The sequence below is a fragment of the Myodes glareolus genome, chromosome 10 (genome assembly GCF_982192425.1).
Source record: "Myodes glareolus chromosome 10, mMyoGla1.1, whole genome shotgun sequence".
NCBI classification, from domain to species: Eukaryota; Metazoa; Chordata; class Mammalia; order Rodentia; family Cricetidae; genus Myodes; species Myodes glareolus.
The window spans coordinates 64746267-64769985 of NC_142035.1; the positions used below are offsets into that span (position 1 = coordinate 64746267).

Sequence of the window (23719 nt, forward strand, 5' to 3'; positions counted from 1 at the left end):
GTTTTGAAATTTTTACAGAGTGGTAGTTTGTACAATATGCCGAATTTTTGTTTACTTATTTATTTGGGAAGAAAGAGTTAATTTGTTCCCCACCTGAATAAATGCAATACATTAAGTTCTAGGGCTTTTATCTTCTTTCTATTTAATGAAGTTTAGTGTAGAGGCCTATCTGTTAGTAAGCTCTTAAGGTGCACAAACATAAGTGATGCCTTATCGCACAGCATTTCTGACTAAGCTTTGTCTCACACCTTGTTAGGACTTGTTACAGTGCGGGCTGCTTAGGATGGGTTTGGATAGCAGTCCTAGAGAAGGTCTGTGGCAGAAATACCAAAGAAACCCTTGTCACTAAGGCCGATGTTGTCCTTTGGAATTCAGCCACACTTGGTGTCTGTCAGAGGGCTGATTTTCATTTGACTTGTTAACTGTTTTGTTTGCTGTGTCTTCACTTGGCTGTCTCATCTAAGCACTTCTCCTGTACTTTTCTATCTCAAAAGAAAACCTTCAAGTTTTTCTGAATTTACAATATAAAATTTTTCTGCCTTAGTTCTTAGTACAGATTACAAATAATACCATGCAGTCCGATTGAGTTCAATCCAGTTGATTGGGTTCTGAGATTTGAACAGTATGAAAAGCCAGATAGTGAGAATTTTAAATTAAAAAAAAAAATGTAATGCCTTCCATCCTTGAGTCTGCTATAATTTTGGCAGCAAAGGCTACATGTAACATTGTGGAGCCTGAGTATGTATGTTAGCTTGAGGGCAGGGTTGGACTAGTGATAACCGAGGATGGATGCTGGCCAGTGGCTAATACTGTAACCAATGCCTTTACGTAGTGGACCTTCCCAAATTACCAGACTTTTACCTTCCTGAAAATTTTTTTGCCTTTATTCAAAACTTTTCCCTAACCACAGAGGTTGGAGAAAAGCGTTAGAATTTGAGAGAGCCCTTAATATAAACTCTTCAGAGGAAAAGAGAAGTGGGTTCTAAATGACTTTCATCAGAGCAGTTTATAGCAACAAGCACTCCCTGGCACTTGCTCTTTCTCTGGCCCACATAGTGAATCTGGCCTTGCACGCCCTGTGCTCTGCCGTCTCACTGCCCTTTCTCCGCATTGCTGAGTTACTTTCCATCCTCACCAACACTTGTAATACTGCTGGTATTGAAATGAAACTCAGCACTGTTTATTTTAGGAACTGTCACCACTGGGAGAACCTAGCCCTTGAACCTGTACCTTGCGTTCTCTTTTTATAAATTAGACATAGAGATGTAAAGTGTAGGTAGTTTTATAATTTCCAGTTATTCATTTGACCAAGTATACATCATGCAAATACAAGATTCATTATTAAATGTAATCACGTTAAAAGTTTATAAATGGCCTACTATTAAACCTGCTTTCTTCAGTTTGAATTTTGATTCTTAATGTAATTGAACATTACTGTACCCTTCTAGAGACTAGTCTTTGTTCTGTTTTGAAGAACTTAATTTAAACTCACTGTCATCCATTTGCCCTACTGACCAGGCTCTGAACCAACTGTTTGAGAAAATCATGGCTTTAGACATAGATGAGCGGCACCTCCTGCGTCTGGGTCATGGAGAAGAAGAGCTGGAGACAGAGAAAGATTTTAGCAGGTAAGAGAATGGGGGTGAACGTTGAAACATGCACAAAAGAATTTTTAACATTTTCCTCCTTAAAAAATACCAAGAGAAGAGATGTGGGTCCTAAGATTCTAGTGTCACCTACTGACTTAATCTGTATGCTGACCCAAAGGATAGGCAGGGTGCACTTTAGCTGCGTGGTTATCTATGTATTTAATAATTTAATATTGCTCATTGTAAGTGGAATAAAATTGTGCAAATCTAACTTTTTCTACAAGTAATAGTTTGTTTCACTTATATAGAAATTATAACAACTCGTTTCAGTTATATAAAAATTCAGATAAAAAGCACAATTAGTAGGTATACATCTTTAGTGTATCTTTTGATGAATATGACCATTGACCTAAAGTGATAATAGACATCAAAAGCATGTTATATCTCTGTGCTATGTCTGTTCAGAGTTCACTTGTCACAGAGATCACCAAATACTTCGCTTATAAAGTGTTAGTGTTGCACAGAGAGAACAGCACAGTCTAAGTCAATGAGGCACTAGATTCTTGGGTTGGGTCATTTGGTGATACTTGTGAAATCTTCCCATAGGTGTTTCCTCACATCAAGGCCGTTTGTTCAAATAGTTCAGGTGATGTGTGAGGTGATTCCCACCTGAAGATGCCAGCCTGCCTGCCTGCTCAGGTGCCTGGGTGCCCATGTGGTGGAAGGAGAACCGACTCCACAGAGCCGCCCTTTGCCTTACATCCATGTGCACACACAAAAGTAGTAATTATATAAGTTTAAAAACTAAAATGAGTTGCACACTAAATCTAAATGTTCAGAGTTCAGTGACCATAACACTAAGAGAATGCTTAAAATTGCAATCCAGTGGAACTTAGTTTTAAAATCATTCCTTGATTTTCTTTTCCCTTTTTTTTTCTTTTTGCTATGACCAAAGTGTCTATTGTAGAAAAATTTTATAGGTAAGCAAACAGAAAAAAGTTACATATCATATCCACATATCAACTTAAGTTTTTTTCAACGTTTCATTCTGCAGAGCACATACCCTGTTTCCTTAGTGTAATGATAGCAGCATGATTGGGTCGGCATAGAAAGAGGAGACTAGATTTCTGCCCGCCTGGGTTAAAACACTCTGGGGGAAGGAGGGAAGGAAGGGGAGAAGAAAGGAAAGGGAACTATAAGTATAGACCAGCGCCTGTTCCTTGCTGCTCCAGGTGAGCCTCTGCACACTGTAAGACCTAGAAATTCAGAGACAGGACGCTTCCTTTGTCAGGGCTGTCACACGATCCGTAGCACTGATCAGACTACTTACTCTCTTTCAGATGCTGAGGTGTTGTGAAGAGTGTGTAGAGACTCGGTCTAATTCTGTTTCCACTAGGTTTATTGCCTTGTTTCTTTGGACAAGGTACTCACTCCCAAACTCACACTCACTCAACTAGGTTTAAGTGCCAGACTATACACTAGAAAATACAGATAACACAGAATGCATTTTAAAATTACTTTTCAAAGCATCTGAAATATTTTCTGCTTTTAGGATAGTTAAGCAGAGCAGTGCTGTTCAAAGTACCCAGTCTGTCCACTCTGTTCCTAGCCTGGTCTGCTCAGCATGCACTGTAACATATATGGAAGCTTTGGCATAGGTACAAAAAAATTGATAGCTTACTTGATTGATTTTTCTCTCTGCTCAGACTGTTAGTATAAGTAGCAGATCTTCGGTTATACTTTAAATAACTTCCCTGTAGTGTGGCCCAAAATATACCACTTATAGTTTAACTTATCCACCATTCATAATTAAATAAGTTAAACTGGGCTTTCTTTTTCCTTTCTCTCTAATCATTTATAGTTTCTGTGATGTTTCTTGAATTCTGTTGGTAGATTTCATCAGTTTCTTCATTACAGCTTTGCCTTCCTTGTTTGATAATTCTAGGTATGGAAGAGTTAATTATGTCCTTGCTCGAAGAATAGAACTTTTAGAAGAAGTCAAGCGGTTACAGAAGAGTCTGGGGGTTCCAGGAGATGCTTCATATACCTGTGAAACTGCAGGCTATTTCTTCCTGTACCAGGTAGGACTTCAGGGATGGACTCGATAGTAATCATCTCAAGTGGAAAGTGGCCTGATTTCTGGAGACTTTTTTTGAAATGTTACTGCTATTATTTCATTACTTTACAATATATGGCATTTCCAAAACAATTAGGAACATTCTGTGTTCATATTATTACTTCAACTTGTTTGGGGTTTTTTGTTTTGTTTTTGTTTAAGCATTTACCTACTTATTTTGTGTGTGGGGGGATGGCTTTGTGGGTTGGTTCTCTCCTTTCACATTGTGGACTCCAGAGGTCAAGCTCAGGCTTGATAGCAAGCACCTTTATCCTGAGCCATCTCACCAGGTCCTGTGTTTTCATATTTTATGGTTCAGTTTTCTTTATAAGCAACTCTGAATTAAAGCTTATATTACTACGTTTGAAATCATTTTCTTTCTTTTTTGCTATTCTCATTCTCTACCTCACTAAATAATGTAACTAAATATTCTACCTAACCAGTCATAGCAAAGTATAAAAGACATAATTTTATTATTAGCTAACAAGGGAAAACATGTTGTTCTTTTTTAACACATAGAAATAAAGTATTACTTAGAACTAATTGATTTCAATTTAAGGCTGTGATTTTGTTAAGATTAATTTTCTGAGCATGAAAACCATTGAGAAATAGGAAACAACATTAATGAATAAACGGTGAGTCATTTGCATCACTAAGAACTTCAAGTGAATTAAGATATAATCGTAGAATAGTGCTGATTTTATGTTACTTGTTCTCATGGTAGTAATGCGGTCTGTGTATTGTAGAAATGTTATAACACTGAAAATTTTTATAAATATGAGAGAATAGTCAACCTGCAAAAACCACTTGAGTGCATTCAAAATGAGATTTTCTGGGTTTTGTGAAACAAACAAAATATACACTGTCTTGCAAAGTAGTCTGCTTTAGATTCAGAATGTTTAGTTCATTTTCACTAGATTCATAACCCAGCCAGCAAAGTACAACTCGGATTTTCCTACAGGTAATGTCACGCTGGGAAGAATACATAAGCAGAGTGAAAAATACAGGGAGCACCTCTCCAGACGCCGCGGAGATCGCCACATTCTTCCCGTTCCACGAGTATTTTGCCAATGCTCCTCAACCCATCTTTAAAGGGCGATCTTATGAAGAAGATATGGAAATTGCTGAAGGGTGCTTCAGGCATATTAAGAAAATCTTCACTCAGCTTGAAGTAAGGCTTCTCAACTTGTTTTAATGTTTCTTTAAATGTTTGTGGTTTATCTTTTTAATGAGGCAAATTAAATAGTCAGATATTGCAAACCAAATTGTTAGTTTAAGAAAAAGTTTTGAAAATATTTACTCTCTGTGTGTGTGAGAGAGAGGGGTGGGCGGAGATTTTTCCTTTGTAAGCCCTAACTGGCATGAAACTCTCTACATAAATAAGCCCAGGTTAGCCTAAACTCACAGAAATCTTTCTGCCTCTGCCCTCCCAAATGCTGGCATGCACTCTCACACCCAGCCAGGTAGAGTTTTAGTTAAGAAATAAGCAAGAATTAAAATGAGTTATATCCCTTTTATTTAAAAAAGCAATGTTTCCATTAGAATTTGGTTTTCTTTTTTGTCTCAAGTTCTCTATGGAGCTGCAAATTACCTTAAACTTGTGATTCTCCTGTACCTCTTGAGCAATGGAATTGCAGGTGTGTACCCTCACACCTAATTTATACAGCGATGAGACTGAACCCCCGTGCCTTGTACACAATTGGCAAGCTCTCTGCCAATGGAGCTGTTGACACCATAGCCGCTCAGGAAGCTTAACTGTAGTTCTTTGAATGAGGATTTGAGACATGCCATTTCTTAGTTCCTCCATGCCTCATGATCAATAGACAAAATAAGGTTCCTGTATTAGTCAGGATGCTTTATCCTGATATGTAAGTGAAGCAAGGACCATGATTACACATAGAGATAGAGAAGACTGAGAGCCAGTTGTATCCCGTCTTTGGGGACCCCATGACAAACACTCCTTGCAGAGGTTTTTTGAACAGTCATCTTAAGTTTGTTTCCTCAGTAAGAACTTGAAGACGGTGTCACTCCAGGGTCAAAGAAGAGGGACTTTGTGTCTCTTCTATCTTCTCAATATGCTTCCATCCCTTTTCCTAGTATCTGGCACATAGTTGGTATTTAGTAAATATTAATACTTAAAAGTAGGTCAATGGATATATAAGATAATAACAATTTTACACCTGAAAATTATAGTGCTATTACATAAACACATCATAGTATAAAAATATATTCAGTACATAGTAGCAGCTACCTTCTTGCAGAGTACAGGGAGGGGTATTCAGAGCACCTTACCTGAATCAGTAATGCATAAGTTATTTGAGAAACAAAATGTTAAGGAAGAGAATTGAGGTCGGTGTGTGTAATGTTCAAGTCTGGTGCCCTGATACTGCTGTACCTGACCCTCCTCTGCCACAGCTCAGCTTCACTCCAGTCCTTGCGGACGTAATGGCCCTGCCTTCTTTATCAGCGCCTTTTCGCTAGATCCAGCCATGTCCTGAGAGGTGCGGCAGGAGGTGTAAAGAGACAGTTCAGAGTTTCCAGCTTCAGTTCCCTCTGCTTTGGTGTAATCTCCTCTCTTACTCCATTTTTGGTTAGATTAGCCTACTATAGTTCCAGCTGGTGTGGTAGCCCAAGTCCCTGGGCCCTGATGACACCGCTTCTCCTTTTTATCTTTCCTAGTCTAGTAGTGACAGTGACTTCCTTGCTGTTGCCAATCTCTACATTAATTCATCCTTCTGGCTGGCTTTTTAGTCTTTTGTCACTTTCATAACCAGTTGTTTGCTATTTGGTAGGAATATATTAAATAGTTTTTCTTTTCTCAGAGGGACTTTGGATAATGCAGGTACATTGATAATTGATATTTACTCAGCGCTCTTTTTATAATGTAAATAATTTATAAACAAAAATATCTAAATTATAGCTTGAATATTAGCTCTTATTTGAACTCAACCAAATAACAAAAGGAATTTAACTCACTAGGCTTTATTTGAACTCAGACAGTATCCAGATAACAAAAGGAATTATAACTCGTTAGGCTTAGCTTATTTTGTTATGGTTTATTAGGCTTGGTTTACATTTATTGTATTAATAATATCTCAAGAACTGTCTGATTAGGTGGATTGTGGTTATGTACACATGAACTGTTAGCCTCGCATTGTCTCTTGCTGGTGTTCACTCCATAGGAATTCAGAGCCTCGGAACTGCTTCGCAGTGGACTGGATAGATCTAAATACCTGCTGGTGAAAGAAGCCAAAATCATTGCTATGACCTGTACTCATGCTGCCTTGAAGCGACATGATTTGGTGAAGTTGGGTTTCAAGGTAAAGACTTCCATCTTACAGCGTCGTCTCATTGGGTCTTCATTTCCTCACTCTTTTGTGATGATCTAGACTGCTTTCTTGGGGATTCGTTTACTTGTAAAGCTCTTTTTCAGAAGTTTGTGATAATATAATATTTATATGATTAACAAAGCTAAATCTAATTTTTGAGTAATATGTCTGTCAATTAGCATCAATCATTTAATTGTCTAACTAGATCATCATAGTTAAGGTTTCAGTTTTTCAGGGTATCACTTATTTAAAATAAATGTTTAAGCAGATCTAAAAGCTATGAAAGTAGTATTTCAGAATCCTTCCCCGAGACACGTGTCTACAAACACTACTCACATAGTAAGCATGCATCCAGCCCCACTGTCTGTTCAGTACAATGACTTTGTTTATGCCGCCAGATGAGATATTGTAGCACAAATGATAAAACCCCAGACACAGATATCGGGGTTCAACACGAAGATCAGAAAAGCAAAACAAGCAGCCACGAGAGAGCTCTTACCTCTAAGACATCTGTAGACTGAAAGAGAGCGAGTTCCTGTCTCATCCGCCTCACATTCCTCTCCAGTGCTGGGATTAAAGGTGGATCTCTTTCTGCGTGATCTTGTGTAGCCCAGGGTGGCCTTGAATTCACAGAGATCCCTGCCTGTCTCCCAAATCCTGGGGTTAAAGGTGTATGACACTACCGCCTGGCCTCTAGTGGCTTAGTTTCACCTTCAGGCAAGCTTTATTAATATAAAACATAAATAAAATATTACTATAGATATTAAAATAACTTACTGTATGACAAATAGGGAGGTTACAACTCAGTTAATGTGGAACATAATAATTGAGTCACAAATTTGAATTTTCAGAGTCTTTGTCACTGCTAGCAGTACTCACCAAACCCTCACTTTACAGATCTGTAACGTTCACCTTGTGAGGTTAGGGACAATGGAGAATTGTCAGAATGTGAGCTAGATTGCATAGCTTATACATTGTTCTTTTAATATGAAATTACTAAGACTTTTGACCAGTTTTAGGCCTAAGGTGGTAACTGCTTGGGTTATCAGCTACTGTTTGACAAGATTTTCTTTTTTAGTATGACAATATTTTAATGGAAGAGGCTGCTCAGATTCTGGAGATAGAAACCTTCATACCTCTTCTTCTACAGGTAAGAAATAAAGGTCAGAGACAGATTTTTGAGAATCTTGGGCATCAGAAAGCCGTAGTTAGGATGCTGGTTATTGCAGTTTGTGCTCTCCCTGAGTTCACTTTGTTGTCCCATTTTCAGCCTGTAAACCCTCCCCCCGATCTACTCATGGCTTTGTATTCCCTTTAAGAGATGTTTTAAAATCTGTGGTTTAAGCCAAGCATGGTGGTGCACACCTTTAACCTCAGCATTTGGGAGGCAGAAGCAGACTGAGTTTGAGACCAACCTGGTCTACGTAGTGAGTGCATACACACACACACACACACACACACACACACACACACACACACACACACAGTTTTATATACACAGTTTATATATACAATTTTTAAAAGATTAGTTGTTTGTTTTGTTTTGTTTTTTTGAGACAGGGTTTCTCTGTAGCTTTGGAGCCTGCCCTGAAACTAGCTCATGTAGACCAGGCTGGCCTCGAACTCACAGAGATATTCCTTCCTCTGCCTCCCAAGTGCTGGGATTAAAGGAGTGTGCCACCACTGCCTGGTTTAAAAGATGAGTTTTAATCAAGAAAATACATTATTATGTGATTTGGAGGGAAGATTAATTACCTGTGGGGTTTTTTTGTTTGTTTGTTTGGTTGGTTGGTTTTTGTTTTTTGTTAGAGATGTTTTTACAGTTGTTTCTAGTGTTCTCTGGATAAATTGCTTTTCTTAATTGTGTGCCTAAAATTAAAATCAAGTAGTTGTATTTTCAGAATGTTTCTTGTTATATGATGTTCTTTATTATTGAAGTGTTAAAACAAAATGTGTAATTACCAAAAGAAATCTAGATAGCACTTAATTTACATATAAATTTAGCTGTCAAATTGCTTTTATAAGTTATCATATAAAATTTAATGTTCACTATATCTGATGCAGGATGTATTTCCAGGAACAGGGGGGCGTGTGAATAAGAAATTGAAGTTAATAGTATACAAAACTATTAGTGGTATGGTTTTTACTCTCAAGGTCTTCAAAACTTCCTGTCATACTTTTGATACCAGGTATTCACTTTGACGTCTTTCCACTTTTGTTTCTGGGCATGTTTCTCCTTATTTATGTTTTGCATAATGCTGACCTTAACCTTCAAGGTGTCTTCTGATTACCCTGTTGAAGGCCTTCTCAGACCTTCACCCTCTCTTGCTGTCAGTCAGTAGTACCAGCCACCAGCCACCCTTGCTTCTTTGCCAACTAACTCATCTTGTGCATTTGATAGGCTCCTTCATGGAGCTGGTGAGGGCTGAGAATTTGTAAATTAATGAAGTCATGTGATGAACAAGTCTTGTGTTTGGTAAGCTAGAACCCTGTGAGTAATGTATTAATTACAGTATTTTGGTGTTTCTTCAATTTTCATTTCTAGAATCCTCAAGATGGATTCAGCCGATTGAAACGATGGATTATGATTGGTGATCACCACCAGTTACCTCCAGTCATTAAGAACATGGCCTTTCAGAAGTACTCAAATATGGAGCAGTCTCTTTTCACTCGCTTTGTGCGGGTTGGGGTCCCTACTGTGGACCTCGATGCTCAAGGGAGAGCCAGAGCAAGGTGAAGATTCACTTCTAGTTAATATAGGTTCCCTGAAACATCTTTTACATAAAATTTAGCCTCTTCTAAGATTTATAGATCTACCTACTACAAATCTGAAACCATGTTTATTGCCTGTTATATAAAGTATATATTGACCAAGTGAGTTGTTTTCTTCATTAACTGATATTAAGGACTAAAGAGGCTTCACTCCATCCTCTCTCCAAAAGATATGGCCTTAATGTAATTATAAAACCTAAAGCAAAAGTAAACAAGAGTAAAACTGTGTTTTAACTCCATAAGGAATGCAGCCACCTCCCAGGTCCTCCCAGTGTCCCCACTTACAGACTCTGCAGGTTATGATGTAGCAGCAGTGTTTACACAGGAGCACAGGAGAGCCATCCTTTTTGCAACATCTTCATTCCGCAAGTAGCCTAAAGTTGCCAAAGTAGTGTTGCTAAAAAAGATAAACAAGCTTGGCAACTAAAATTTGTGGCTCCTTAAAATATCCTTTTGTATCCTGAAGGGTCCCACCTTGCTAATCTTTTGTGTTCGGGGCTCTTTGTCTTGGGACAGCTTGTGTAACCTCTACAACTGGCGCTACAAGAACTTAGGCAACTTACCACATGTGCAGCTTCTGCCGGAGTTCAGCACAGCCAATGCTGGCCTGCTCTATGACTTCCAGCTCATCAATGTGGAAGACTTCCAGGGAGTAGGAGAATCGGAACCTAACCCTTACTTCTATCAGGTAACATCTCATGGCATTGGAGTTTGTCTTGCATTTGCCTGGCTGAAGTACCATGGAATTCAGCAACACTGAGCCATGTAGGCAGCTGTTGAGGAAAAGAAAGGTTACGAGCTCAGCTTACCACACAAAGGCAGTCAGTTTCAGAAGGGTCGAAGATACAATACACAAAGAATAGCTAAAAACTCAGTAGAAAGTACTAAAAGCAAAAATTGACAAGTACATAAGAAAAGGCCTTCTTGTTAGTAAATTAAAAATAATAAAGAAAACTCCTAATTGATTTAAAAAAAATAAATGTAAATTAAAACAATATATTGGAAATTCTAACTAAAATTTGTTAGAGCTCAGTTGCTTAAAAAAATAGTCTTGGAGCTAGAGAGATGACTCAGCAGCTAGGAACACTTGCTGATCTTCCAGATCTTGCAAAGGACCAGAGTTCATCTCCCAGCATCCATAGGACAGCTTAATTGTGATCCATAACTCCAGTTCCAGGGTATTTGGTGCCCTCTTCTGGCTTCTGTGGGTAGCATGTGCGCATGTGTGTGTGTGTATACACACACACACACACACACACACACACACACACATACACGAGCATATATACATGCAAGCAAAATAACATACATAAAATAAAAATAAACCTTTAAAAATATTACACCAGCAGAAAAGAGAAGCACTTCACCTAGAAAGAAATAAGTAAATCTTTAATAGTAATTAATCACGAAGTCAGACAGTACTTGATCTTGCAGTTCTAGTAGGAAAATAATTGGATGCGTAAGTTGTCATATGTAGAAAAAATAACACTGTTCTCCTTAATAATTTTTAACCAGAAGTTGGGTGAGTATATGAAGACTTAAAATACTGAAATATTTTCACTACAAATTAGTTTGAAAATAAATAATTTAAATCAGTTATCCGATTAAATTTTTACTGTTCTATACATGAGAAATACTGATGTTACTCTCTCATATACTTAAAACACATGTGACCTTTAAATGCTAACATGTTTAGAGCCTTATTCAAAGTAGAAACATGTTTTCTGATACCTACCTTTGAAGGAGTTCCAGAGTTGATTGGTGTGTCCTGATAGCTTCATTACATAGTGGTTCTGAGTCCTTGCCTAAACTACTGGATGATACTGATCTGAAATGGTATCTAAGTTATTCATCTGTTTCCTTACTTGTTAATTCTATCTCTGGGTGAGTTTTCAGTATATCAAGAAATATGGGTATTCTCAGATGATGATTGCTATTGGTTAATGATTGCTATTGGTTAAATGTATTTCTGAAGTATTCAAATCCTTACCCTCTCCAATATGATCAATGTGCATTTAAGCAAATCATTTATTAAATTAGTGTCTGAGAGAATAAATGAAAAATGGATAACAGTCCCTAAGTTGAAGCAACTTACTTGGCCCAGCTTCTAAAATGTTCATCAAAATATACTTGTTTGTCTGTTAAACTTCACATCTGACTCAAGCAGTGCGCTGAACTAAGCCATCTTCATTGCTCACATAAATAAAGAATTGGCTTCTACTTGCTGAGAACTCAGTGCACTGATCTTGCCAAAAATACCTGAATCCTCAAAACTGAATTTTATTCAGTCTTAGCATTTATTACATAAGGTCATTTCCATGGTCCCTGGTTTGTTCTTTTATCTATATTGAAGCTGATCCTTAGATAAATGTGTTTTGCTACCAATATAGAAAATGGAGATTTACAGTCATGTGGCTTCTTTTGTCTCTTGTCTTCCAAAGAATTAGAGATTTAAATGAAAGAGATAATTGAGGCTGTCTGTCACCAGAAACCTGGATATAAATGGTGTCTGTGAAGTTCATCCAGTAATTTTCCTCTTGCCTTTGCCTGGAGTCCAGCTTCCTATCTTTGTGCTTTCCTTTCAGGAGGCGCTTGTGTTCTTGTTTTACTTTCTCGTCTGATGCTTGAACTTGGTCACTACTGAGCTGGATTAAGTAGCTCTGGGTCAGATTTCTCACTTTGAAGTTCAGTAAAGCCCTTGCTTTTAAGTTCCATATCACCCATCTTTAACCAGAAGCTCGAACTTAACCGTAAGCCAGACTGCCAGCTTGAGAGCTCATCTCACCTGGCCGAGTCCAGTTCAGGTGGTAAAGGGGGACAGCGGGACCAAGCTCACAGGGGTCGTCAGGAACAGCTCTGCACAGTGCAGTCAGTTGTAATATTGCTACTTGTACATCCGGTTAGACTGTACATTGTATGGACTCCTAACTAACTCACCCCTTAATATTAATATTTGTTTCCACATCTGCAGTTATAGTATGTTGTACAGCCTATATATCATGATTATTGTGGCCCCAGGCATATTTACTCTATGTCCTCTGCTACAAATGTATTACTAACATCAGGGTTTTATCAGTGTTAACCTAGAACAAGGCTATCCTTCAACTTATCAAAAATTCTCGGTTGTCTATCCAGGTAATTAACTTTTCACTTAAGATGTGCTCAAAATAAGTAGGTGATAGATAGGTAAGCCTCTTGCAGCTGTCATGAAGTAGAAAATAGGGAACTTAATGTCCAGTGTGGCTGTGCTTGCGTTACAGAACCTTGGAGAAGCAGAGTATGTAGTGGCACTCTTCATGTACATGTGCTTGCTTGGTTACCCTGCAGACAAGATCAGTATTCTGACAACGTACAATGGACAAAAGCACCTGATTCGGGACATCATCAATAGGCGATGCGGGAATAATCCATTGATCGGAAGGCCAAATAAGGTAGTTTATGGGTGTAATATGGTTTGCATTTATTGTAAGTTGTTTATATTGCTCTTCTTTGTCTCACAAGCTAGCTTCCTAGAAGGTCAGGATGGCAACAGAATTTTCATGTACAGTGTCTACACATAAGAAGACTTGCTTCAAAATGGTCAGTTCTAATAAGAGTAATATAAAGACAGACTACTATAAAATGGGCAAGTGAACAGGACATATTTCATGGAAGATTACAAATAGCCACTAGAGCATTCCTGCCCTGTAACTAGTTGTCACTACTGTCATTAGCTGTCAGGAAGATGTCCATGAAAGCAGTTCCATCTGCAGAGTGCTGGCTTAGCATTCATGAAGCCCTGGCTTCCACCCTCAGCACCACATGAACACAGCACTGCGGTGCATGCCTGTAATCCTGACCCTGGTGAGGTGAAGGCAAGAGGATCAGAACCTCAAGGCCATCCTCAGTTCCTATCATATTTGTAGCTTTGGCTGCAAGAGTCTCTGAATACAATACAATTAAATTTTTATAAATACAATATGATGATTCTACACATCCACAGAATGGTTAGAATTGTAAAAGCTGATAGTGTTGGGCAGTGGAGCAGCTGGAACTTGGGGACTGGGTCATCGCTGGTGAGTGTATAAATTCAGAAACTTTGGGAAATAGGTTGACAGTTTATAGAGTTAAGCATACACTTGACATAGCATTACAGTTCCACTTTGTGCAATGAAACCATGTCCACAAAAACAAACTGAATACTCAGTGTAGCTTTGTTCTAAGTATCCCTAAAGTAAAAAGAACTCTAGTGTCCATTAACAAGCACATTCATTAATGGGAGCCAGGCTGCTCAGCAGCAGGACACAGTGAACATCTCTATGTACAACACAGAAGCCTATGCTATTGGGCTCCTGTGCTTGTTCAGAGCCAGCAGAAAATGAGGTAAGTAGATCAGAGACTTCCTGGAGCTGGGAAAAGTTGCCTGCTTGTTTACAGCGGGGGCCCGGGGTGGTGGGCATTGTGGTGGTAGTATGTCAGAACTCATTGTACATAATTTGTATCTCTGTGAAGGCCACATCCAAAGAGATGTTTTATAGACTTCCTAAAATGAGAGGGACCGTACTGGTAATTCATATAGGGGAATCAGTACGCTTTGTTGAATTCATAGAGCAGAGATGAAGGCCAAAGAGTTACAGTTGGTGGCTAGAATCTTGATGAGCCTCTCTCCCAATTCATATGGATGCTTTCCAGCTGAATAAAAAGTACTGTGAAGATTTTCTCTTCGCTATGAACAAATACTGGGGGCACACATGGAATAATAAATGAGTATGCTTAGCTCTATTGTTGAGTATTTGGGGTGCCACTTAATAAGCTGAACATGGCGTGCCTTCTGAAGCTTGGCAGTCTAACGATGGGAAGCTGTAGATCCCAAGAACAGGTCTTTAATGCACAGCAGCCGAGAGTGTGAGTGACGGGAGGACGTGACCCAGGTGCTCCCTGTGCTTCAGTGGCTTCACTGGCTGCTTGCTCTAATTCCGAGCAAGAATTGATGCGGGTGGGTGTCTTCTGAGATAATTTTAAAGGTAAGATGCTTGCTTCCAGCATTTTGTTTAGGTGCAATGCCTTGCTGTACTTTTGAAAATAAGCTACATTCCCCACCTTTCCTTCCTAGGTGACAACTGTCGATAGATTCCAAGGTCAGCAGAACGATTACATCCTCCTTTCTCTAGTGCGGACCAGGGCTGTGGGCCATCTGAGGTGCGTGACGTTCAGACGCTATACTCTTCCTAAAAGTTATTGTCTGTTTCTGCTTGGAGAGGCAGGGACAACGTCATTCTAAATTTGTCAGCTAATTGCTATAAGTAATCATTATGCCGCCTGTAGTACTCTCGGTGGTAATAACCTCTCCCCTTGTGTAGTTTATCAGTGCTGTTTCTACCGTGTCACCTCATAATACTGTAGTAATTGTAGCTTCTCCACCATTCCTTTACATGCAGAGAGAAGGTGTTGCCATGGGGCCTTAATAGTCTTGGATCTGTTAGGAACAGTGTCAGGAACCAAAGAAGCTAAGGTAGAAGGGAGCCTCTTCAGGAGCATTTTTTCTGTGCTTAAGGCTTTTGGTCTCTCTGCCTACCATCTTTCAGCTCCATGAGAGGATAAAGGAGCCATTTGTTCTCCCAGGATTAAGAATGGTCCAAACAAACAGTAGCCTATCCTATTTTTATCATTTTTGTGATGTATTTATGTATTAGAGATTTATGGGAGTAATATCTTCTTATTACAAAGCAGCCATTTGGTTTTATATAAATCTTCATCTCATGTGACTTACTAGCAAAACTCAGGAGAGCTAGAGTTCACTGTCTTAATTTATTAGATGAATATAAAGAGAAGGTTCTCCAGGCTCTTGTAAATTGTCATTAAGTCCAGATCTCTTTGGGCCTTAGGTCAGATTCGATGAGACTGATAACCTTTATGGAAGAGTAAGCAAAGACAATAATGCTTTAAGAAATTGTTACAAAGTGATAGTGTTAAAGTTAGCTTATTTTTGCTTACTGAAATGTCAAGCATAGAGTTAGGTCTTTCCTGAAACAGTTTCTTTTCCTAGCTGACATAACTGCTATCTGAATGGCCATCTTTGTTGACCTCTGCATTTGAAGTGTAAATATGTGAATTCTCTGTCCTCTTCTTCCTCTGGGTACCAGTTCTGCACTTGCAGACAAAACACCCAAACATGTGCAATAAAAATAAACTCTTTTTTTTAATTCAGTAACTTGAGTTCTATAGTGATCGCTGAGTGATTTTCTGAAAACTAAAAACACTTATGAATGGAAGATTTAGAAAGAAGAGGTTTTCAGCATCGCCATGAAATCTCTGGATTTTCTGATTAGAAAAACCTTTAACCATCTGTAATTTGGCAATGTTCTTCCTTCTGGATATATAGAAATAAATTTAGCTTTTATGATCTCCACCTGTGAGCAGTTTGGAACCCAGTGTGGGACACATTCAAATAACTGGGAAGACTCCTTTACTTGTATGTGCCCAAAATTTCAGTTGCATTCTTCTCATGTTCTGTGGAGCTGACACTTATAAAAGCCTCTTAGCCAAAGACTGCAGTCAGTGTTCTCACAGAAGGACCTGCAGTGCTGTGTGTCTGCTTATATGAAGAGCCAGAGCCTCCTGGGTGTGCCACGGAAACCCAGCACAGTAATAGTATAAACTGCTTCCTTTTTCCAACACTCCATTTCTTCCTAGATGGCATTTTCACATTTTCCTTTCTGTTTCTGTGAGAATTCCTAAGGAGTTCTAGCACTTACCAGTGTTGGGACCTCTATGTAACTCTGTTTTAGGAATGTGAAGAGAAGCGAGAGGAATTCCTTCTCTAAAGTAAAACTGATCAATTTTCTAGGAAGAAAAATTTTATCTTTATAGAACCTGGGAATTTGTTAGGCAAAAAAGTGGAAGAAGGTGATTGTTATGGTGATGATGATGCGGTAATTGGTGACCGTCACCCAAACCTCTATGATTCTGGGTAGGGCTCCTTGGGTCTTTCAAACCAGTACATTGGTTATTTGTCTCACACATGCACAAACGCACTAAGAAGGTGGTGTCATCGAAGCATTCATTCACTTACTTGGCTTACTGATCACATATATTAATTTGCTTTATGCCTATTAAGTCCTTAACATTTTTATTGCAATAACTTATAATGAGACTATTTAGTGGATTATGTAAAAGAAGGAAAGGCTGATAGATAATAATGAGACTATTTAGTGGATTATGTAAAAGAAGGAAAGGCTGATAGATACATTGTTAATTTCAAACTATGCAAATTATTTTGTTTCCTAAAGAGATGTCCGTCGTTTGGTGGTAGCCATGTCAAGAGCCAGACTTGGGCTGTATATCTTCGCTAGAGTGTCCCTCTTCCAAAATTGTTTTGAACTGACTCCTGCTTTCAGCCAGCTCACCGCTCGCCCGCTGCATTTGCATATCATTCCAACAGAACCTTTCCCAACCTCCAGAAAGGTAGGCCTATCATCTCTGTGGAGTTCTCTTATAGTTGGCCACTTTTTTGAGAATACCCAGTCAACAATATGAAATGCTCCTTACATCGAAGAACTATAAAACTAATATATGCCAACACTTACTGAAACGTACTACATCTCAGGAATGAACTCCGCACGTTCATTGTCTCATTGGTTTCAATAGCACATCCGCTCAGGAGCTTCTGATTATCCTAATTGTACATGTGCAGAAGATGAGGATCAGAGAAGTTAAATAGTTTACCATGCATCGGGTAGGCGGAGGAGCCAGAATTTGTAAGCAGGCAGTGTGACCCAAGAATTCACATTGTGATCACCTCATAACACCTCCTCTCATCCATCAGCTGTCACTGAACAGTCATCTAGTTTAGTTCTTCTTACAAAGCTTGCATTCTGGGTGGTGGGGCAGGAAAACACATGCAGCGTAACCCTCTCCTCTCCCCCCTCCCTTCTCCTCTTTCTCACTACTCTTTCTCTAAGATAGAGTATAATGGAGTTCATTTTTACATTCTTGCACACAAAGGCACAGACACACAATTACTGTTTCTTTTCTTAGAGCATGCTACAGAGTTTGGGTTTTGTTGTTTTGTTTTGTTTTTTTTCCACTTATTGAAATGTCCCAGAGGTCAATTAAATTTTAAATAAAATTGTTTTAAATATATTCAGTGAACTTTTTATTTTTCAGTCCTCTAAAACAAACAAAATAAGTTTAGTGTGTTTTGTGGTAATGTTAACCACTTCTTTCTAAAGACATTTCTATTTGCTTTTTTATTTGTTTTGTTTAAAAAAAAATGCTGCTATGAGAAAATTGAAGGAAAAGGAGGTGGGGATGATGGGGTGGCGTCACAAAAGCCCTGGGTGCTGACTGGGTAGTCACCCTGCAGCTCTACACTTGACTCTTAGACTCACTGTTATGTGCTTGCTACTGTGAGGTAGGGTTTCCACAGCCTTAGATTTCCACAAGACCCATTCCCACAGTAAGAAACGATAGGAGTTTGCGTGTGATCAGTGATGGCGAATAGGAAAGTTGCCAGTCTTCGGAGGCCGCTGAAGGACAGATCTACGTTCACCTCTCTGTTTTACTGAGGACTCTAGCGTAAAACAGTTGCTTCACTGTCAGCTTTCTCCAAAACTGCTCCATCAAAGTCCCCTCCTCGTACTGCAGGCCTGCAGAATCTAGCTTGCCGGCTGCTGCGGGTAAGGGCTGCGCTGGAGCAGTGTCTCAGCAGAGCATGACAGGTGCTGTGAGGCTTAAAACAGGGATTTGGACACCACTTCCCAGCTGACAGGCTGCATACTGATGATAATAACTGTTACATTTTATGATTCAGAAAAACATAAATAGTAAATAGTTCTAATATTTTCATTCTGAAGCAATTGTAGATTCTCTCTGGATTCCTGACAGTAATGGAAATTGTTGCTTTTAGACCAGTGTTTGTTAACCTTTGAGTCACAACTCTTTTGATGGTTACATATCAGATATCCTACTTATCAAATATTTACATTACAACTCATAACAGTAGTAAGATTACAGTTATGAAGTGACAATAAAAATAATTTTATGGTTGGGGAGTGAAGGTTGAGAATCACTGTTTTAGACTATGTTGATTTATTTCCTCTATGAGATTTTATCTTAGTGATTCTTTGATATTAATTCACATACGGAAATTCTTATGTTATTTACCAGCCCAAACTTGTCTTAAAACTTAATGACTCTCAACTCTGTTGTCTTACATTTTTTTCATGAATTTTCATGAAGTACTTTCTGGATCTGACTTTGGGATTTCATATCCTCCTTACCCTAGTGGTATTTATAGATTCTGAGATGGGCTTGTGTTGAAATGATAGGTGCTGGGTTTTCTTCACTAGCTACTTCACTCCCTTTTTGCTTTCTTATAGAATGGAGAGAGACCACCTCATGAAGTGCAGGTAATAAAGAATATGCCCCAGATGGCGAACTTCGTGTACAACATGTACATGCATTTGATACAGACGACCCATCATTATCATCAGGTGAGCATGCTCAGAGTTGACTTATTTCTCTAACTGCAGAGTGGATTGTACTACTAATTTGCTATGGAGAATCCACAGTCAGATATTGTTACTCAAGTAGCACTCATATTTTAATACCTTTCTGTAGTAATAAATTGGCATCAAGTACACTTGCTCAAAGTGTACAATTTGATACATTCTGTATGTATATGTTTGTGTGTCCTCCTAAAATTATCACCTTACTCTAGATACTGAGCATAACCGTTATCCCCACTTTTTCCGTGTCTCTCTGTGCCGCCCTCCTGTAACCCATGGGGTGTGATTTCTGCTCTAGATAGTCACACCAATGCAAGCCTCCTGAAACCCATGGGGTGTGATTTCTGCTCTAGATAGTCACACCAATGCAAGCCTCCTGTAACCCATAGGGGTGTGATTTCTGCTCTAGATAGTCACACCAGTGCAAGCCTCCTGTAACCCATGGGGTGTGATTTCTGCTCTAGATAGTCACACCAATGCAAGCCTCCTGTAACCCATAGGGGTGTGATTTCTGCTCTAGATAGTCACACCAATGCAAGCCTCCTGTAACCCATGGGGTGTGATTTCTGCTCTAGATAGTCAAACCAATGCAAGCCTCCTGTAACCCATAGGGGTGTGATTTCTGCTCTAGATAGTCACACCAGTGCAAGCCTCCTGTAACCCATGGGGTGTGATTTCTGCTCTAGATAGTCACACCAGTGCAAGCCTCCTGTAACCCATGGGGTGTGATTTCTGCTCTAGATAGTCACACCAATGCAAGCCTCCGATGTGCACTCATACTTTTTGGTCTGCTGTTTCTCGGTGTTTTGTTTATATATATATAACCATTCCAGTTGTTGCTTTCATAGAATGATCCCTTCCTTTCAGCTATTGGTAGGCATTTTATCATTTTGTTGTTTCTATTGTGGATTGTTACAAAGTATTGTTGTGTAAAACTTTGCACTTCTACCTCCAAGGAGAGTTGCTGGCTGATCTGGTACATGCAGTTTTTCAAATAGAGCTTGCTGTTGTATGCAGAAGCGTGTGAGTGTGGTCATTCTGCATCCTCACCCACACTTGATGTAGTGAGCCTTCTTATTTTAGCAGGGACAGTAGGAATATTGTGAACCAACTGTGGCTTGAGTTGTTTTGAGGGTGGGGAGGGTGTTTCATTTTCTTCATTTAAGCATTCTTTTGTGTTGTTTTTTTGCCCCCTAAATATCCTCTTTGGGGTGAGTCTGTTTACATTATTATTGTAATGACCTCTCAGAGGTTTTCTGTCTTCTAGCTATAGGATCCTTATCAAACACGTTTTTATAATTTTTTAAAGAAGCTTTTACTAGATTTTTGAATTTTGATATCTGATATGTAAAATTACTTTCCTATAGTTCATTCTTCATGTCCTAAAAATACATACTTTAGCCCCAGTTGACAAAGACTAGCCTCTGCCAATTATAGTTTGGGTTGTGGTGTTTGCAAGTAGGCTAGATTTTGAGTTCATTCTGGCAAGGTTCCATGCAGTATTGTATTATTCATCCATATGTGGATATTGTATCTTATAACGCCATTTCCTCAGTAGACCATTTTATTCTCTTCTGAACTACTACTTGTCACCTTAGTCCAAAAAAAAAAAAAAAAAAGATAATAAGTAAACCCAAAATATCGGCTGTGTACGTGAGTGTTCTTTCTGTACTCCACTGCATCCCACGGTTTGGTGTATCTCTCCATCCCTTCACCATCGCCATGCTACCTGGGTCACAGTCAGTTAGAATAAGCAGATCATAAAATGGGGCAAAATGAATATTTTAGTTCCATTTTTTTTCAAAAATGACCCGTTCTACCTAGACGCAGCCAGCCAGTTTCTAGCCCTAAATGACCACTGTAATTGAGACACTGTCTCCAGGAGTAAAATTGCATGGGGGTCAATTTGGGGAAACTAGTACCTTAACCAATATCGAGTCTCTATGTCTTCATCTCTTAGCTCTGCCCTGAGTGCCCATTGCTATTCAGTGGTACTTTTAAAATATTTTCAAATTTCTGACTAGCTAAACAAAATATAGGAGGAAAGAAGCTATTGTTTGGCTTCAGCTGCCAAGGTGTTGAGGAAAAGCTAGGCATGGATGACTGTGCTCCTCTTCCAGATGAGTGAGCTGGAGGCCTGAACTCTGCCTGCCCTTCATTCCCCACCATGTCTCGCTCTTAAAAATTGGCTCTCCTCAGACACCTTCAGTGAGGGTGAACCCTGAGCTGATGTGGCAGTTAATGCTAACCAACCATTGTGCTTTCTCAGAAGCATTATCAAACACTCCTCTGACTAAAACTCTCAGAATTTTTCATGTTGGTTTTTACTTACATGTGACATGGAGATATATTCTTTGCCATTAGTAGAATGAAGGTCATTGTTCAAAAGTGTCAAATTTGTCATATCAAATGGCTAGCAGTGTTTGAAAAGCTGTAGCAGAAGCTGTGTGTTAAGAAAGTGATGTAATATGAGAGCCTGCTCAGCTTTCTAAGCCAGTGTTCTTGACACTCACGTTCTCCTGGTATTTTGTTATTAGACTTTCTTACAGCTGCCACCTGCAATGGTGGAAGAAGGTGAGGAGGTTCAGAGTCAAGAAACAGAAATGGAAGCGGAAGAAGAAACCACAGCTGCTCAAGCTAACCTCATACCCAGTCTAACAGAAGCCAGCTCGAGTCAGGAGACCGCAGCCTCTCAGCCCGAGTGCTCCAGTCAGGCCGAGACAGCCTCCAGTGAGATGGAGGACGTCTCTGCCACGTGTGACGCTGCTCCTGTCCCTGCAGAGACCAAATAGCAACGGAAGCCTTTCCTGGGACATTCCATTTATAAAGTATTATTTTCACACTTGCTGTATGACTTTAATGATACCAACTAATGTTCTGTCCTTGTTTTATTAGCTGGTTTCCTTATTTTGTATATTTTTATTTGTAAATATATAAACTCCGGTTTGTTTGTTTATTCAGAAGAGAAAATAATTTTGATTGCTGAAGGTATCTGTAATGATACCTGCATTAAAATAGTTTTCTATAAAATATGTAAGGCGTACTTGCCCTTTTTCTCTTCAGGTTCTCCTGAGTGAGCTCCCTGTGCAGCTAAAGATGACCATGGACTCCCGATCTTCCGCACCCACCTCCCTAGTACTGGGCTTGCTTGCACTCTGCTAAACTTCTTTTATGTCCTGCTTGGGATCAAACCTGGGGCCTTGTAGATGCTAGACCGGCATGTATACTGCCAGCTAAACCTCAGCCCAGCGCATAACTCACAAGTTTAGTAAGTGTCTCTAGAAAAAAGGCCACACAATACTGAAGTATTGTTCAGCAACTGTGCACCGGGTCCCAGGTGGGTAGCAGGTTGTTAGCTGTGTGCGCACTGTCAGGCGCTCAAGCCTGTAGCCTTGCTCCCAGTTTTCTTCCTGTGAGGACATAAGTAGCCATAGGGTAACGGTCTTTGCAGTCTGTCAAAGAACATGAACAAATTTTCTTCCTTGGACCTGAAAATGGTTTAGTCACTCGGGTATGTGTGGCCCATGGGCACCGTGCAGCCAAGGGCAGCTATTATGCAGCCCAATCCAAAATCAGAAGCTTGCTTAAAACTTTTCAGGTGTTTTACAGTTTTAAAGACTTATATAGTTCTTTTTAAGATTTGCTTATTTTCATTCTGTGTGTACGTCTATGTACCACATGCATGGAAGTCAGAAGAAGATAGCAGATTCCCTGGGACTGGAGTTGCAGGTGGTTGTTAGCCTCTGTGTGGGCACTGGAAATTGAATCCCAGTCACCAGTACTCTTAACCCCTGAGCCATCTCTCCAGCCCAATCGTGTTGTTCTTAAGCGTGAACTTTGGTACAATGTCAAAAAGTGGGACGTGCCTGATTGTCCATTGGAGTCTTATTCATTGGTAGGGCCCACTTTAGACCCAAGTAATTGGAACCTTGGACACGGGACAGGTTCTCCACAACACTGCGGCACCAGATAAGCCTGGAGCAACAGAACCAGGATTTATCGTTCAGTAGAACAGGACTGTTGGCAGGACCCAAGTCTGGGCCATAGGAGTGGGAGAACTTAGCTCCTGTGTGCAATGTGGAAGCCTCCTGCTGCGGCAGCTCTGTGTTTGTGCCCTTTTGAACTCCCTTGGTCAAATGGGAGGAGGCAGATGTCTTAGGACCTTGTTACCGAGGTGTGGTCATCCAGCCAGCAGCATTGTGGTATACTGAAGTTGCTTAGAGATGTAGAAGTTCTCTGTTTACCAAAATCTCTATTTCAGCCAGGTCCCTTGGTAACCACACACTTTGTGGCTCGAGAGGCGCTCTGCACAGATCACTGCTGCCCTTGTGAGTGAGACTGCTGCTGGAACTAACAGTGAATGGGACTGCTGGTTTCTGACAAGCGACCTCTTCCCATAAGGACCCTGGGCATGGTGGCAGGGCG

At 39.7% G+C, this 23719-nt stretch overlaps 1 protein-coding gene across 1 annotated transcript in view; it reads left to right on the plus strand.

Moving 5' to 3' along the window:
* Aqr (aquarius intron-binding spliceosomal factor) overlaps positions 1 to 22326 on the plus strand; it is a 77223-nt gene extending 54897 nt beyond the window's left edge. The window contains exons 24-35 of the mRNA XM_048459596.3: positions 1519 to 1628; positions 3535 to 3670; positions 4667 to 4876; positions 6888 to 7025; positions 8113 to 8184; positions 9580 to 9767; positions 10323 to 10494; positions 13067 to 13237; positions 14899 to 14984; positions 17075 to 17249; positions 19166 to 19279; positions 21832 to 22326. Coding sequence (XP_048315553.3) covers positions 1519 to 1628; positions 3535 to 3670; positions 4667 to 4876; positions 6888 to 7025; positions 8113 to 8184; positions 9580 to 9767; positions 10323 to 10494; positions 13067 to 13237; positions 14899 to 14984; positions 17075 to 17249; positions 19166 to 19279; positions 21832 to 22086 — 1827 coding nt within the window. The 3' untranslated portion in view covers positions 22087 to 22326. The remainder of the gene's footprint in view (positions 1 to 1518; positions 1629 to 3534; positions 3671 to 4666; positions 4877 to 6887; positions 7026 to 8112; positions 8185 to 9579; positions 9768 to 10322; positions 10495 to 13066; positions 13238 to 14898; positions 14985 to 17074; positions 17250 to 19165; positions 19280 to 21831) is intronic.
* Positions 22327 to 23719: the final 1393 nt, after the last annotated feature.